The 17,701-nt window shown below is 41.2% G+C and overlaps 1 protein-coding gene across 1 annotated transcript; it reads left to right on the top strand.

Annotated features, from left to right (window-relative positions):
- Positions 1-8,957: 8,957 nt before the first annotated feature.
- Positions 8,958-13,160, top strand: LOC128321677 (uncharacterized). The gene is made up of 4 exons (XM_053242044.1): positions 8,958-9,160; positions 9,470-12,431; positions 12,646-12,736; positions 13,036-13,160. The coding sequence occupies exons 1-4, from the start codon at positions 9,009-9,011 to the stop codon at positions 13,158-13,160; spliced, it is 3,330 nt and encodes a 1,109-aa protein (XP_053098019.1). The 5' UTR covers positions 8,958-9,008.
- The last annotated feature ends 4,541 nt before the right edge of the window (positions 13,161-17,701 follow it).

Here is a 17,701-nt window from a genome sequence, read left to right as displayed (position 1 = left end):
ATATTGACTTTGTTTCATTTATTACTGTTTACTGTTCTTTATAGGATTTTTTTAGAAACATTTAATTTCATTATTTTTGAAGGCGTCTTTACTCTACAGCATTTCTTTGCATGTGTCTAAGACTTTTACACAGAACTGTATATATACATATATATATATATATATATATATATATATATACATATATATATATATATATATATATATATATATAGTACACACACACCCACACACACACAATAAAGGACCCAAATACTACATGTAAGAGGCGGCGCTACACCGCTGGCAGCCAGCAGAGGGCAGCGTCACAGTGAGAGCTGCTGTGTGGGAGAACTCAGTTACCCAGAATTCTCCAGGCTGATTAACCCGGATTATCTGCACCTGTCAGGCAGGTTACTTAAGGCCTGCCTTTGATACAGCTCTTTGTCACACCTTTGTAGAGGGGTGACTGGTATGGTATGTCAGGGCTTCACCTGAGATAAAAAGAAAAAAGAAAAGCAGAAAGTAAGTGGAGGAAAGAAAGGACAAGAGAGATTTTATTCTTATTTCCTGGCCAGGAAATGAGAAAGAAGCTAAGATATGATGATTGAAAAGAAGAACAAACTAGTGAAAACAGTATATATAATCACCCTCATTCCCCTGCTGAAGATTTCCAAGTTGAAGGAGTCTATTTGATGTTTAATCTGTCCCTGTTTAGTAAGGAAGATTCCTTTGTTTATTTTGGTGTCTCCTTTGTTTTGGTTTTTCCTGCCTTTTCCCCCCCGAGTCAGTGCTGTAGCAGTTCCTGCCTTTATCCCCCCCGTGCTGCGGTGGTAAAGTGCATGCCTCTGAGCGCAGATTCCTGGTGTGAGTGCTGCTCGTGGCTGTTTTTCACCGTGCACAAAACACCAATCTTTCTTACCTATCTATAAACCCTCCTTGCCAATTTATTTATAAGCAAGCTGGGGGGTTTAACTCTGCAGTTGGGTCCTGTGGCACTGCACGAGTTTTTCACAGAAAAGTCAGAAACCAACATGGAACAAAATGGAAGATAAATGAACAGAAAAAGGAAAGAAAAAGATAAGAGTCGGGGACTGAGGGAGCTGAAATTAAAAATAAGAATGAAGGAAATTATTTGGGTAGGAAGAAAGAGGTGAAAGAACAAAGTTAGGAAAAATGAAGAAAGAAAAACAAAGAACATTGAGGTGAAATCAGAGTTTGCATGGTTCAGTTTATCCAGTATAATTGTGTACGCTATGTCCCACTAACACTTTATAACTTTTTATGAAGTCCTAACTTAAATGTTTTATATTCTGACATTCTGTCATTTCCATCACTGACTGATTTTAGATAGATGTTGGATAAATTCATGTTATCTGCAGACAAAACTGCACATGCATACTGCCCCCTGCTGGATCAGTGTGCAATCAGGAGACTTTTCACCTTTTCCTACAGAAACACACATCACCAAGTGTACATACATTACAGCTCATAAAACCTGACATTTAAAAGAAGTCACTATTTCCCCCTAGATTTCAGCCCCACTATAAAACCCTGTTAGTTAGTGATGGGAATGAGGATGTGGGAGGCAGGCTGCAGATTGGGGGATGCTGACTTTTTACAAAACAATTTTTTTTTCTATGCACCTTAAAAGTGCTTCTCTTGGCAAATTAAAATATTAACAAACAAAACAAAAAAAGATCCACATGTTTCTTTTTACAAGGTTTTTCAAGTGTTTTTTTCCTAAGATCACTGGCAGCTGTTCAGCATCAGCTCTCCAACTCGAGTCTCTAAATACTCTTACTAATTAACAACCCATTGCTCTGCCTCTCTGCTCCCCAGAGGATGTTGCTCCACCTTTCTGCTCTGCCTCCCTTTTCTGTGGAGGACGAGTTTCCTACCTCTGGCTTTGCGGGGGGAAGTTGCTCCCACCTTGACTACCACTATGGATGTTGCTCCACCCCCTAGAATTGTAAGAATTTTGCTCACCCCTTTAGCACCACTGGAGATGTCACTTCCCCTCCTCTAGCTTCAGGGGCACATTGCTTCCCCCCTTTGAGCTCCACTGTGGACGTCGCTGTGCTGAGGATGTCGCTCCATCCCCCTGCTCTGCTGAGGATGTTGCTTCCTCTGAGCATCACTGGCCCTTAGGCCCTGGCTGATTTATGGACACACTCTGCCCAGCAGTCCAGGGGCCCGTTTCAGAAAGGAGGTTAAGTGAAAACTCTGAGTATTGTAACCCAGGCTCAAAAACATTTGTAGTTTGAGTCAGTTTATGAATGCAGTTAGACTAAAGAAAAAATATAAGGCATGTAAAGAAAATGTTCAGATAAAAGATGAAATATAAAATATCTCATGTTAAATATGCTTTATTTACAATATAAGGCAATAAGAAAAAAACTGCAGTCAAACTATTTCATACCGAGCTCTTGGTCTGCTGTGCAGGTGAGCAGCCAATTGAGTGTAATTAGAAAAAGCTGACTCCGCCCCCTAGGGAAGCGCGCGAAGGTGATGGAGAGAGCATGAGAAGAGAAGCGTGAGCTAAGAGCTGCGCAGAACTCTTGATTTATTTGATTTTATCAGGAAATACACTTGCGAGGAACAAGCAGTGTAAGTTATTTTGTTGAGAAACAAAATTTCTTAGTAGTTTTCAAAAGAACTTACCTTTATCCTGTTGATCCGTGTCGCATCGCGCTGGAATCCAGTGGAGTAGGCCATCATTTCGTCATCCGCTGAAAACTTGAAAGGGATTAAGAAATAGCGTTAATACACAAGGGAATCGGCCAGTTTTGTCATTCTAGAAATCTAGATTTCGGACCTCCCTATTCGTAGACTGTATTGATGTGAACGCTTCACATGTGCATCGTGTAAAGATGGCGAGCCACCCGTGAGACGACAAGAGACACTTACCCCTCTTTGTTTTTTCCCCGTGGACTTCTGCATTTTTTTCATCACCTCTAGCAAGGTTTCGCTGGACTTCTGGAGGTTTGAAGTATCCATTATATTTTTGAGTACTGGGCTATTCATTATAAGGAACCAAGGAAAGAAATATCATTTGTTATTATTTGGACTGACACTGGATTGTGCATTTCAAGAGTTGCTGATACACATTCAATTTGTGTATAATTCTTTAGGGTGCCAATTTGTGTATGCGATTCCATTTAACCGCTGATGTTTGGGTCCATTGCTTTGCATTTGTTGGACTTGAGTGTATGTATATTTGGGTTGTGTATATAAATTGGACTCTAAGGTGCTAAAATTTAGTTAATATTGATATAAGATCAAATATAAAAGAAATTGGGATCGAGCCTAGCATAACATTCGAGACATAAATTTTAAGTTCATTTCGGAGGAAGGAATTTCTGGTATTTAAAGATTTCATTTTAATTCATTTGTGTAATTTAATTGGGCATATGACAATTTGGGGTTGATTTATATGTTTTCCAGTTTACATTTTCTTTTGCTCTGTTTCCTTTCCTATCCATACAGTGTTATTGACACAATTTTTCTGTTAAAATTCAAATACCTTTCTTACCTATAAATAGGTATAAATATAAATAAGTGCACTGAAACCGTATCTGTGTGTGTGTCTCCTTGCCTCCTACGAATCCTTGCGTCTTCTGATTTGAGGTAAATTGGGTCTATGGTATTCCCATAAATAATCATTTAAATTTTTGCGTGTAAGCTCCTAATTTGCACTGACGGGGGTTACAGTATGTTAACCCTGAAATGTGGGAAACTCTGGGTTTTCCGTTTCAGAAACAGAGGTATCTCAAACCCGAGAAAGCAGGGTAAGTCAAGCCAGTTTCTGAAAGATAGGTAACCTATACTCTGAGTCAGTTACCGTGGTAACTTACTCTGTGAACCTAACCTGGTCAGGAGCAGGTTTTCTTCGTTAAACCCGGAGTTTCTTTCGGTCTCCTCCCCTTATTAAAGTGGAAGCGGTGTTTAAATTACTTAATTCATTCTTTCAGTACATTCATTCATTGCACATATTTCCGTCTTGCAGACTGTCTAAAAAGTGAAAATGGCATGTCCGTTTGTAGAGGATTCTGTAGATGAGGAGGCTGCATTAATTCGCAGGGAGTTACATTTACGTCAGGGGAGGATTTTGAGGCCCCGAGTGGATTTTTTGTTATATCCTCATGCATTTTTATTTGAGCGGTACCGTTTTTCTAGACAGTCAATTGAATATATCCATAATCTCATCCATCCTTCCATCAGAAACATCTGCCATCGTGGCCGTGCTCTTACATCCGAGCAGATGCTTTGTGTTGCTTTGTTTCTTTGCAAATGGTAGTTTTCTGTATAACATGGAGGATGCAGAGCACATTAGTAAGGCCACTGTATGCAGAACAGTAAGGAAAGTGTGCCTCACTCTCAAACGCTTTCTGCGGATTTCTGTGGTGTTTCCTGGGCACAAACCCCTGAGAGTCATCAAAGAGGAGTTTCACAGGATTGCAGGTTAGTGGTGTAGAAATCATTTTAAATGAGGCTACTCTGAAAAATGATCAGTTAATAACATGTTGCTGCGACCTCTGGAAGTAACCTAATAATTAGAATTCCCTTCAGGATTTCCAAATGGGGTTGGATGCATTGATGGCACACACATTCCCATCACTGCACCCTCCGAACATGAAGCTGACTCTGTCAACAGGAGGTGTATCCACAGTATTAATGTGCAGGTACACTGACTAACCTACTGTTTCTAATGGTCAAAGACTACATCACAATACTGTAACTCACATGTCTCATTCTTTGCACTGTCAAGATCATATGTGATGCTGCACATATCATCACAAATACACTTACACTTATTTCAATGCATGTACGCACTACACACTTACAGGGGCACTTCTGCAGCACTAAAGCAATGTGAACTTTCTTACAGGAGAGACTGATGGCTTTCTGCTGGGAGATAGGGGTTACCCATGCCAACCAACACTAATAACCCCTTATCCAGAACCTGAACCAAGCCCCCAGCAGCACTTCAATGTGGCACACTGCAGGACGAGAGCCCGGGTGGAGATGACCATAGGCCTGTTGAAAGCACGTTTTCAGTGCCTATGTCACCTCAGGGTAACCCCTGAGAGGGCCTGCGACATTATTGCGGCATGTGTTGTTCTCCATAATATTGCCATAATTAGAGGGGAGCAACACCCTGCCCTACAAATACAAGACCCCGAGGAAGACCCCATCCACCCTGAAGATTTCCAGGATGGAAGGGTAGTCAGAGATATTATATGCTGCAATTTGTTCTCAGATTAATCAACAAGCACCCACAAAAGAAACAAAATGAATAAATACAAATCATACTTTATTTGGTCTTCTTTCTTCCTTCAAATACAAAGCAACTGTTAGATTTTCAAATTCTTCCAATAATTCATACAATTCACCTGTGACCATACTCTCACCTTTAGCTTTTCTTTCAGGATGTTGATTTCCAGATCTGGTGGTCCAAGTAATTTCTTTGCTGTTTTTTTCAATTTTTTTTAAATAAGATGAAGTCTATATAACTCCTTAACTGGTAACTGACAATACAGTAGATTAGAATTATATTATGTAGTTCTTCATGAATTGTACAGAATTAAACTCTGGCATTTACTGAACTGTGTTCATCTGTGCAGCAGAATTTGATGGACCCTCCTCCTGCAGTTCTTCCACACTCTGGGGGGGTGGAGGAGAGATAATAATATCAGTTTATACTTAAATATAAACTTTGATTCTATAGGCTACTCCACACAAAAATGTGAAGAAATGTGAATGTGTAGATTGTTTGATGTGTAGACACTATATTAATATTACCTCTGTAGGCCTCTCTGTGGCAGAAGTGGTTTCATCATCCTCATCTTCCTGTGAAGATTAGCGTTTGGTTGAGTACACTTTATAATACTACTTGTCATAATTAATGGTTTATTTAGTAGGCTACTTACAACTGCTTGGAGTTCTATTATGACAGGAGGCTCCAAAAGGCAGATATTACCATCAGAATCTGTTGGGACCAACAACCCAGAACCCAACCCAAAGTGAAATAAATGCATATGAAAAATAGCCTATATAAAAAAAATAAAATATATAGTTTGGCCTCTTACATTCTATGAAGGCACTTGTGTCCTGGGGAGTGACTGGCTCTGATGAACTCCCTCCTGGAATTCCCTCTGCCACTGGCCTTCCAGTGTTCAGGCTCAGGACCATCTCCTCTGCATTTGTGAGTGGTGGTGGTGGAGGTTCTCCCCCAGTTTTGCGAGCTTCTGCCTTCTTTCTGTTGGCTGAGTAGAAGTCAAATAAGAATGAACATTTAATCGTGTGAAAACAGCATTACACCTATGTCAAAAATGCTGCTGCACTGCAAGACACTGGATGCTATTTAGTTATTTAATATGTCACATGTTTGTAAAGTCAGGTAGCCTACACCAGTGATATGCTCAAGCCTTACCTGATTGAATTATGTTTTTATATTTCATTTTTAGCTGCTGCCACGTTCTTTTTATGCCTGCAGGATTGCAGCTACATGAAAATTAAAATTAGGTTCAATAATGTATTGTTCTTCCAGTTTTGCTTCTGATTATTATTACAGCAGTGTTGAGTAAGTTACTCTAAAAAAAAGTAGATTAATGTGACAATTACTCTCCCTAAAAAGTATTGGATTATTCATTACTAATTGCTTTATAAATCCCATATCAAACTCAACCACAATACAAGGATAGACACAAAACTGCGCTTTTAATTTGTAAAAAAAATTCTGTATTTAATGTAATTGCATCACATGTTACTTCCATTAAATTACAGAAACATTAAGAGTAATCCCTTACTTTTTCAAGTGGAAAATTAAATTACAGTAATTACATTACTTAAACTTACGCATTGACTCGAGCAGCTATTTTCTCCCAAGCTAACTCTCTCTCTTTCACCGCTGTAGCTGTGTTGGTTTTTTTTCGAAATATGTGCTCGTACTCGCCACACGCTTGCAGAAGCACATCCAGTTCGGCTGGGGAGAAAAATACAGACCTCTTTTTTTTGGGTGCTGTTGCCATGGTGACTCATAATATCTGCACTCTATTGATCATGGCTTTTTATAGTCATGGTACATGTGCTTAACTCAGTCAACCTACAGAGTTGATTGAACTAACTCATTTCAGCTGTTCTCTAACCGAAAACTCAGTTTCCCATCTCAGAGTAAGTCAACTAAGAGTTCAAGTTTAAACTCAGAGTTGGTTGAACCTCCTTGCTCCTTGAAAAGGGCCCCTGTGTACAGGTGTTCCTAATAAAGTGGTCAGTGTGTGTATGTTAATGAGGCTGTACATATAGGATTTCTAAACAACCATGAGCATCAGACATAATAACAGAAACCAAAATATTTTTATTTTTACAGTTTACAATTTAAATAAAAGGCAAATTAATGATAAAAAGAAAAAAAATATTATGGACTGACAGTTTAATTTAAACTACAGAGACTCTCATTTTAATATTCTTTTATTATTTATTATTAATGATAATTTTTTATTGATATTTACCAGCCCTGACTGGAGCTGAGAATAATCTGAGAGAAATGACAATTTAAAAAACCAAAACATTAAATCAACACATTTTCATACATAAATATCAGTTTTTATATCTAAATAAAATGATAATGCTAAGATGCTAAGCTGCTGTTGTTAAATCAGGTCAGTGTGAGAGACAAAATGGCGGACACGAACACACTCTCTTCTATCTGTTCTGAGAAAAAAATCATCACGGATTTGGAACGTAAAGCTGTAAGAGATGGGGACTGTGATGTCACAAGAGGAGGCTATGACGTCACAGGAGGAGAAGGGACAAAAACCGTGATTTCAGGTGCTTTAGTTCAGTTACTGTTTTACAGCTCACATGCCAGGTAAGCTCCTCTAACCCTTATTATTATTATTATTATTATTATTATTATTATTATTGTTGTTGTTGTTGTTGTTGACAGTGAATGAATAATTATTGTGGCGATTAAAAAGCCAGACTTGTTGGTGTGAAAGGTGTGAAAGATGAGCTGAGATGAATCCAGGCCTGAGTTTAAACATGGAGTGTAACGAAGCCGCTCCTGAACACTCACTTTATTCTGATCCCTTTGCTGTAGGACTGAGGATTACACTTTACACTTTCACTGATGTGTGCGGCTCGCACATGGTTTAGTTCACTGCGTTAAAAAGAGTCACTGATGAATCGCTTCTGAACACAAATCCGCCCGCTGTTCAGCTTTCACTGCGCACTTCCTTATTCTGTCTTTTCCACTTTCTTACAGCTGACTATTTTGTAAAGAATCTGCTTTGATTAACGACCTGTTTGTGGTTTTATAGAGAAAGCAATCCGAGAGAAAATACTGAATTCATACCCACGTGATTCAAAGGTGAGTCGAGTTCATGTGAATCAGTTTGAACATGAACAGGATGATGTCAGTGATTTGATTCTGGGACTGAAACAGGATGGGTGCTAATATTTATGCTCGCTGATGTAGTTATTAAAAACTCTGCTAGGATTTAATTTGAACTGTGATGATCAAAATGCTAAAGTTAAAGCACTGAAACTGCTGTGAACTCCATGTGCTCTCTACAGATGAGTGAGAAGAGAAGTAGCCAAAGAGGAACAGCTGGAACAGCTGGAACAGCTGGAGCGTGCACTCAGGACTCCACATCTGACCAGAGAATGAAGTGTTTCAGTGACATTATGGACGTTGTTCTTCATCTGAGCGATGAGTATGTTCATTTTTACTGATTTCTGACTCTCAGTAACATTTTATTCAATTCATTTTCACTTGAATAAATGCTGATTTACTCTGTTTGTGTGTGTGTGTGTGTGTGTGTGTGTGTGTTTAAAGGGAATGGAAGGCTGTGACCAGGGACATGACAAAGAAGGTAAGAGTTTTAGAATAACGAATAATGAACTAGTGTCATTTAGTGTAACAGGCTGTAATGTCACTGATCATATTTCATATTCTGATTTTCTTTGTTTTATTTCAAAAGGTCACAAAGTTGGAGTTTGCGGCTCTGTGCACAAAAATCGTGATGTCAGCGGCATCTTCTGCCATTAGACGTTTACTGAGGCCTCTCATCGAAAGCTTCGGGATCGACTTGATTCTCCAGGCAAAAGACAAACTGAAGAAAATGCCTGAGTCTAAATGGAGGAAGTGGTCTGACTCAGACACCTCAGCTCAAAGGTAAACTTTACCAACCTGATGCTCAGATTTCACTCTTAATATTCACAATGATGAACTTTACTGCACTGTTTAATCCACACCGTCTGACAAATCAGAATGTAGGATTCAGCAGTGCTGTGGTGGAAAGACTTATAGTGCTATCAGATGGGTTTTCTGTGTTTTATGATCAATTGGCTGTAGAACAAACGATATTCCGAAAGAGAAAAGAAATTTACCGCTGATTGTCGTTTTCACTTGCATTTATTTATTTAAATTCATGTGAGCACTGTTAATACTCTCTCTTTTCTGTGTGTGTGTGTGTGTATAAAGATCGCCTACAGAGAGGTCTGAATTCATCTGTCAGCTCGTTCAGAGAATCGTTACTCAGACCAAAACCGCGATGCTGGAGGCGATCCGGAGAGTGGCATCAGGACGAAGGGTGATCTGCCGGGCGAGTGCTTCATCACCTGCAGAAGATCAGATCTCACAGCGAGATGATCTCAGCATTGCAGGCACTAATGAGATCTGTGAGAAGATCTTGGCTCTGTATCACTCTGACGACTTCCGCAGACCTGGAGGAGAGAAAACTGCAGAAACGTCGCTAAAGTCCCACCAGGAGGTGCATGGAATAATGAAGGGCTTGGAAGAAGTTGTCTCCATCAGCAGGTCCTCTTTCGAGTTAACTCTAAAATCCTTGAGCCCTGATTCGGTCCCTGTGACGACTAAAGTGATGGCTCCTGATTGTGCTTCATCAGCTCCTAATGCTGAGAGGCTTTTCAGCGATCAGTTTCTGAGCAAAGCCACACAAGCGGTCAGAAAAGTTCTTCTGAAAACAGAAGAAAAAATCGCTGCCTCAATGTCGTCCCAAACCTCCGTCCCTGTCCGCAGTGAGACAGAAATGAATTCCCTGATGGAGGAGGTCGAGAGCACAGCCTCAGAAATTCTGTGGAAATTATTTTTTACACTAATACAATCACTGTGCAAAAACACATCAGGCGTCAGCTGCAACGATACTGACCAGTCTGGACCAGAAGATGAGCGGAAGAACTTCCTCTCTTGTGCTCAAAAGATCCACGAGAACATCTTCAAGCAGGTGTTTACGTTCGTCTCTGGGCGGAAGCGAGCCGTTTCTGAAAAAAACAAGTTGTTCTTGGACATCTGTCCTAAAACTGCTGCTGAGCTCGAGGTCAGGTCGGAGAACGTCCAGGAGCCTGCTGCTGCTGAACGTTTCCTCGATAAAGCCATTCTGGTTGCGAGTGAGATCCTAGAGAAGTGGTTATCTTCACACATTTCCCCAGGTTTATTCAGTGGGAAAGATTCAGGTTCCAGCACAGAGTCGTCACCGACGGTGTCAGTAGATCTCGATCGAGTCACTGCTGAAATCGTAAACACGGTGTTCAGTGGAATAGCTCTCGAGATCGGAATAACTGACGTGGAAAACAGATCAGAAGCTCGGGTAGGTGAAGCTCAGGTGAGTGATGCTGATGCTCGCTCAGCTCCCTACTCAAAGAACTTCTCTAACATTTTCACAAAGCTCCGAAGTCTGATTGGACTCGGAGATAAAAAGAGACAGTCGTGCTCATGCCTGAAGAACACGGCAGCAGCAGCAGAAGTGACTGATGCTCAGAGCCTCGTGTCGATCAGCGAAGCTCCAAACCTGAATGCTGTTATTGACAGCTGCACTGAGGAGCTCATTGAGAAGAACGCAGATTTATTTCTACGTGACGAGCTGCTGGCCAAGTCCAGCTCTTCTAAAGCACCTCGGCTCAGACGGTTTGCGTTCTTGCAGCCGTGTAAATCCGGTAATCGGATTGTTTCCGAGGTAAAAAAGACCTGTGAGGTGAGCAGTTCTGTCCCTCTGAGGTCTAAGGAGTTCCTCAATAAAGCCACTCAGGTGGTGAATGAAATGCTGCTCAGAAGGTTGTCGGCAGCAGATTCCTCAAGATGCTCAATAGAAGATGTGCAGAGTGCCGTTAGTACCGCAGATTCGCTCATCAGCATTTTATACGAATGTGATGAGTCTGTGAAAGATCAGACTAAGAGCTCTGACGCTCTCGATGCCTTTTCCTGCTTCTTTGACGTCAGCGAAGCAAAATCTGCCAAAAAACCATGCAACATCTTGAGAAAAGTGCGAAGTCTCCTTCAGGTGTTTTTCTCAAAGGCATCTGAAGCTCTGAGCTCTCCCACACACGAGGAAAGGGTGGAGGAGCAGGTGGACCTGGATCTGTGCACCAACAGCGTCATTACTGAAGTCATTGATTTGTTAAGGAGTGAGCTGACAGCTCCACCTAGAGTGAAGAACGAAGACGCCTATTTCCAGACCAAATCCACCAGGCGTGTGAGTGACATCATCTTCCGAGTGGTGGAATCCTGTCCTCTGCTGCCCTCACAATTCCCAAAGGAACGTCACACGGAAGCGCATCTCAGGAAAGTGTCGTCCGCTTTAAATCCGCAGATGGTTTCTACCGCTTCTGAGATTTCCCGAACTGTTTGTGCCACTGTGCAGCAGTTTATAGACGCAGACAGGAAGTCGACGCCTTCAGTCCAGAACAGTTCATTCGCTCCTCTGCACCTTTTCACTGTGGTGCGCAATCAGCTGAAGGCTTTCTTCACTTCCTTCTCTAAACGTGTCGCTGATGATGAAAGGACAGATGCGTCAGCACAGTCAGAGAGGGATGAGGATCGTGTCACTCCCATCTACATCAGTGAGGATGGCACGGTTCATGAACTAACAGAGCTGGAAGATCTTTCTCTGGAGGAGATGATACATCGACGAGCACGTGCTATAACGGATGTGATCGCAAAACTCCTCCTGAGGAACGTGGACAGGGCAGATGTTGGCCAGTGTTCATCAGATTCTGTTCTGGGGAGGGGGAACAACATGTTGCACTCCATCCAGTTACCTTTTGAGTGCGTTTACACGTTTGCAGAGGAGTCCATCAAGGCTTTACTGCAGAATGTGCTAAACGCTAGGCCGAGTGCAGGAAACGAAGCACAGGAGAGCAGCTTCATGGACAAATCGACTGTTTGTCCGTTTGCTACAGCACTTGCACGTGAAATCAAGACTTCCTCTGAGTGTCGTAGTAGCAGTTCGCTTTCTAAGTCTCCTCAGCTATCAGCAGCTCCCTCCAGCTCGTCTCCTCGTGCTGACGTGGAGGAGATTCAGGAACATCTGAGCGTCACTGATCAGCAGAATCGGACCGGAAGTGATGGACGCACCTCACATCCAGCAGCTGAGGATCAGGAGAAGAAAAAGAGGCTTGGACTTCTTACAAGGAACGGGCGCGTTAAGGTATGCAGGACTTTTTCTCCTGTATGTTCTCCTGTGGTTTAGAGTTCACAGTTTTGTGTGGAATTTATTTGTAGTTACTGATAATTGAATGGTTTGTTTAACATCAGTCATTTACACTCGATTTACAGCACTAATCACGTTCTTTAAGGTTATTAGTTGTCTTAGACGTCCATTTCTGCTTCCTGATTTATCTTTTTATCTTCACTAATCTCAGTGTCCCAAGAAGTGGAAGAAGAAGCAGAGCAGAGTTCCTCTGACAAGCAATGACCAGCCGACCCCTTCCACATCCGCAAATCTTCACAACTGTAAGTCTTTAAAATGAAATGAAGCTGCGATTTTTGACCACGTTTACGCCGCGTGTCTTTTTAGTGTATAACACGTCATTTGACCTTCATTAGTGCTCTGTATTCTGTACTTTAAATAAGAATAAATGATGATAATGATCCTGTTTGTTTATGATGTTAGCTGATGATTTTTAAATAGCGTGATGATAATGTTTAAGAGTTTGAGTTTTTATCTGTTCCTGCACCGTGTGTACTGATAATGAGCTAAAAGAGCAGCTTTTGTCATTTTGCTGTAATTCTGCTTCTTCTCCTGTTTTCAGCTTCATACAGAGAATCGAAGGCCTCGGGGTCGGTCTTCAAGAACGCTCGCAGAAGGCTGGGCAGGATCTTCTCCAACATCTCCAAGACCTTCACCAGCTGCTCCAACCCTGAAACCGCTCTGTAAACTCGTCAGCGTCGGCCTGTGCCCGGTGACCTTTAACCGAGTTACCGTGGTAACAGACACCAGCGACGCAAAAACAAACAAACAAAAACAAAAATAACCCAAAAAGAAAACAGCTTAAAACTTCAAAAACAAAAAAAAAACCCAACCAAAAAAAAAAAACTGAAAAAAATAACCCAAAACAAATAAATAAACAGTGGATTACACTAATAAAGTGTGTTTTTCTGTATTTTTATATCTTTTATTTTATCTTTCCATTTTATTCTACACATTTTGAAATCACTTTCTACAGAGATGAATGACATTAGTTGTGCGTTTTGCATTGTGTTTATTTGTCAATATTTATTAAGTGTGTGTATATACAGTATTTAGTGAATTTTACGCTTGTGTGTGTGAAAGGTGTTGATACGGTTTTAGCTTCATATAAGCGATTTTTATTTTTATTTTCTGCATGTTTATCAAATGCACAGAATAAATGAACCATAGACATAACTTCTCATCTTCTGAGGTGTGTGTTTTTTTTGTCTTTGTGTATTTTATATATACACAGGGCCTCATTTATCAATCTCTTCATTCCTGACACAGCTCATTTACATATAGCGATGCCCACAAAACTCCATAAAAGGTAAAGTGCACAGACAGCTGCGAACACGTAATAAACAATCAGGGTAAAGGCTGAAAAACGGAAATGGAAGTTATTTTGACTCGCTTCTATGCCAATAAAAATATTTGATAATATATGACGTCCAGCCGTATATACAGTCACTGGTACGCAACCAGAAACATCTCCACACCAAACCATTAGCGTTCTCCCGACACACAGCACTGCAGATACACACGATGTGTAGTTAGCTCATGGGAGGACTGAACGCTAGCACGTCTCTATGGGACACATTTAATCACGATCCGCCTAAAATACGCATTAACACAGAAATATAAATCAGGCTATACTGTGTGTGTGTGTGTGTGTGTGTGTGTGTGTGAACACTGCAGGGATGGGCAGCTACATCTATGAAAAACCAAACCGTGAGCCTCAGCCATGAATCCGCTCACACTCACTCACACTCCCTGATACAGACCTAAGCTCACTCACACACATTACACAGTTTCTACTTTTATAAATCTACCTCATAGTGTTCAGGTGAATTAAAACAGATATTATTATTATTATTATTATTATTATTATTATTGTTGCAGTTTTTTACAATCACATTTGCATAAATCTCGGAACCTCGATGTGGTTTTTCGAAGCTCTAGACACAAAACTCAAAACTGTCATCACTTGTAACAGGCTGTCCAGTGTTCAAAACACTGCATTGTGAATTCATATCTTTAAAGAAACCTTGCACTTGCAGAATCATTGGTTCAAATAACTCATTTATCATGAAATGCCATAGGAACATTAATTTAGATCACCCACACACAAGATACTGATAGTTTCATTGCATAGTTGTTCGTACAATCATTAAATATTGTAGTATAAAATATGTGATACATGCTTCCATATGGTACTACATGTAAATACATCACTGTAAAAAGACTAGTTTGGATAGGTTTAACAAACCAGACTTCTTGTGAAAACTGTGATGAATTTACTAGTTGCACAACTGCACTATTTGTCCATGTAGTACACAGTTATAGAGGGGATTTATTTATAATCGCACTATCCATTAGCACCCAGATGAGGATGGGTTCCTTTTGAGTCTGGTTCCTCTCAAGGTTTCTTCCTCATAACGTCTCAGAGAGTTTTTTCTCACCACCGTCACCTCTGACTTGGTCATTAGGGATAAATTCACATATTTACAATTTATTTTGGTTTAATTAATTTTGATTGTATTTATTTCTATAAAGCTGTTTTTTGACGAAGTCCATTGTTAAAAGGGCTATACGAATAAAACGGAATTGAATTGAATAGTAGAGAGAATATTCATTGAAGAAAATCTGAAATTTATTGATGAAATACAATCAAATCACAACAAAGGTTTCTTTGAATCAAAGCAAAAATAATCAGCTACAAAAAAAAGAAAAAAAGTACAGTACTGTAAAACGTCTACTGCAGTGTTCCTCACCAGGCATACTGTAAAAAGCAAAACAAAGGATTGATTACTGTACTTCTATATTTCCACCAACCCTGTCTTGTGGATTTGGCCACAGCTTCTCATCCACATCTCAATGGATGTTTTCATTAGCCAAACATCTTGGGAAGAATCTTCGGGCATGGCGAATCCAGGCCTGACACTGGTCTGCTGTGATGTTATTGCCTGTGTTATCTATGGCCTGGAGAAGGGTGACTTGTTCTTGAGAGCGCCTTGAGCCCATGGCTACCTCTCTGGTGAGGCCTAAGCCCTCCTCTATGACGAGGCCCACAATCACCTCTCAGAAGGGGTGCTTGTCCCCTGCCATTCCTCTCACCACCATGTCTTCCTTGTCTTCCTCCTCCCACTGCTTGACCTCTATTGTGACCTGGATCACCTGCTGGCTCCATGTTATTGCTGTGTTGTTGTAGGCAGTGTGACATGCAAGACCACGAGGAAGCTGAACACAAGCACCCAGAGGCAGGGATGTGGGGGAACGTGCTCTTTATTGTTGAAACTGGTGAAGGTGATAGGTGAAAGTAGAGGTGAGGGAGTGAGAAGTGGAGGCTGGAGTGTGGCGTCGTCCCAGGGTTGAGGGCAGCAAGCAGGCAGCAGCGGCACGGCGGTGGGATGGAAGGTACACGGCGGGCGCTCTCAGAGGGCAGGGCTGTCAGTATGCAGAGGGTGAGGTTCGTCTTCCTCGCTGACGTCTCCGTCTACTAGAGACAAAGATCCACACATTACAGGGCTCATAAGCCTCTCCTACCTGTTCCTGAGATCAGCCGCGGGCTCCTTTTATATCCTTCCGTCTTCTCCATGAGGGTAGATTGCTGCAGTCCTGATTGGCTGCCAGACGTTGCTGCATTAGATCGCTCTGCTTCGCAGCCACGCGCCCTCCGGCTGTCCGAAACCATGGGGGTGCTGAAGTGGCGTTGTCCTTTCAGCACCCTGCCGGCAGTTGTGTGAGGAGCGATGAATGAATCTCGTGCGCGGGCTGCAGGCCCGCCGTCACAACCAGGTATATCTCTCTCTGACGTTTAGACGAATGCAACATTATTTTATGCAACTGGTTGATGTATTACAGCCAGATCTCTCTTAGGCAGTAGAAACTGCAATAGCACACTGGAGAAAAATTAAAAGGTCAAAGGAACTTTGATAGTGGTTGACAACACTTTACAAGAAACAGTTCTAGAACTGGGTCCAATCAGAGCTCAGACAATCTGAAAAAGCCATCTGATAAGGATAAGGATTAAGTGTCAATACCGTCATAAATTAGGCCGTTGGCCTAGGGACTATTGTATTCTTCAGCTACACTGTCTCAGCAAAGGTTATCAGCCATTAACAGAGGCCATGCAGAGAGCTGTGACTGGCAGACACTCACTCCCTCTGCTGGTCACTGGTTTCCTCTGCTAATGCCTTAAACTAATTTGCCCTTCTCCTTCTGCCCACCTACGGGCCATGAGAGTACCAAGAAGCACTTTATCCTTTCAGCCAACCTTAAATGCCATTTTCACCTGTAAGAAAAATATAAAAATAAGTGTACATAAGTAAATAAATGTGACATCAGTTATATGTATTTCAAGTCCCACTGGTTTGAGTTTTTGGACAACAAGTATATTGCCTGTTAAAAAAAAATCATGTCTTTTTGTATTGCATAGGGGGATGACGTGCCACTTGAGTGCTGGCACCAACGGAAAATAACGAAAAAAAAAAAAGACTAAAAAGATGAACCTAGTGCCTTGTGTTATGTAAACCTGCTTGCTCAAAAGTGATGTATGGAATTGCGGCATCAATTCACGGTTCGGAACAAATTTGTTTGTATGAACGCAAACTTCCAATTATCAGCCCTGCCCAGAATCAGTTCTGGGAGTTGACTGAATTATTTTAGCCAAGTATGAAAACACTCTTTTGCATTTGAAGATGTGTTACTGGCTGCAGCAGCAGCACTCTCTCACATCAAGCAGCGGTTTCACGTGAACATAAATAGCACTGTGGTTTCAAGCCTCAGATAGAGACTGGGTGTTTTAGCCAGCAGCTCACACTGACTTATTTTCCATCACTTCAACAGTCCAAATGTCCATTAGAATCTCAGACTAAGACACAAATGTATGAAGTTCATCATTGATAATGTCCCTGAAAAAGATCATGTAGAATGTTGAGCACTATTTATTCAAACAGTGCTAAAGACTGTGCTCTATCTGTGTGAGGCCTGGTATCCACCCTAAAGGACATAACAGAGAAAGAGTTGGTTTTAACTGAAGAATACTCACATGATTTGGTAGCTTTGAACCATTTAATGAACCTGTAATATGTCCAAACTATTTTGTGCAAAAACACAAAATTGTTGTGTTTAAACAAAGTGCTGCTGCAGCATTTAGCTAGTCTTGAGTTTAATTTTAAGTGCCTGGCCCGTGGTATAACTCACATGACTTCAAAAATTTTTCAAAGTCCCTCTTACCCTGGGGAGGC

This window comes from Pangasianodon hypophthalmus, chromosome 19, assembly GCF_027358585.1.
Source record: "Pangasianodon hypophthalmus isolate fPanHyp1 chromosome 19, fPanHyp1.pri, whole genome shotgun sequence".
Classification (NCBI taxonomy): domain Eukaryota; kingdom Metazoa; phylum Chordata; class Actinopteri; order Siluriformes; family Pangasiidae; genus Pangasianodon; species Pangasianodon hypophthalmus.
This window is presented reverse-complemented; position numbering and strand designations above follow the sequence as displayed.

Coding starts and splice junctions, on each gene's coding strand:
- LOC128321677 (XM_053242044.1), top strand. CDS start 9,009: ATGTCAGCGGCATCTTCTGCCATTAGACGTTTACTGAGGCCTCTCATC. Junction 9,161..9,469: donor TCAGACACCTCAGCTCAAAG/GTAAACTTTACC, acceptor GTGTGTATAAAG/ATCGCCTACAGAGAGGTCTG. Junction 12,432..12,645: donor CAAGGAACGGGCGCGTTAAG/GTATGCAGGACT, acceptor CACTAATCTCAG/TGTCCCAAGAAGTGGAAGAA.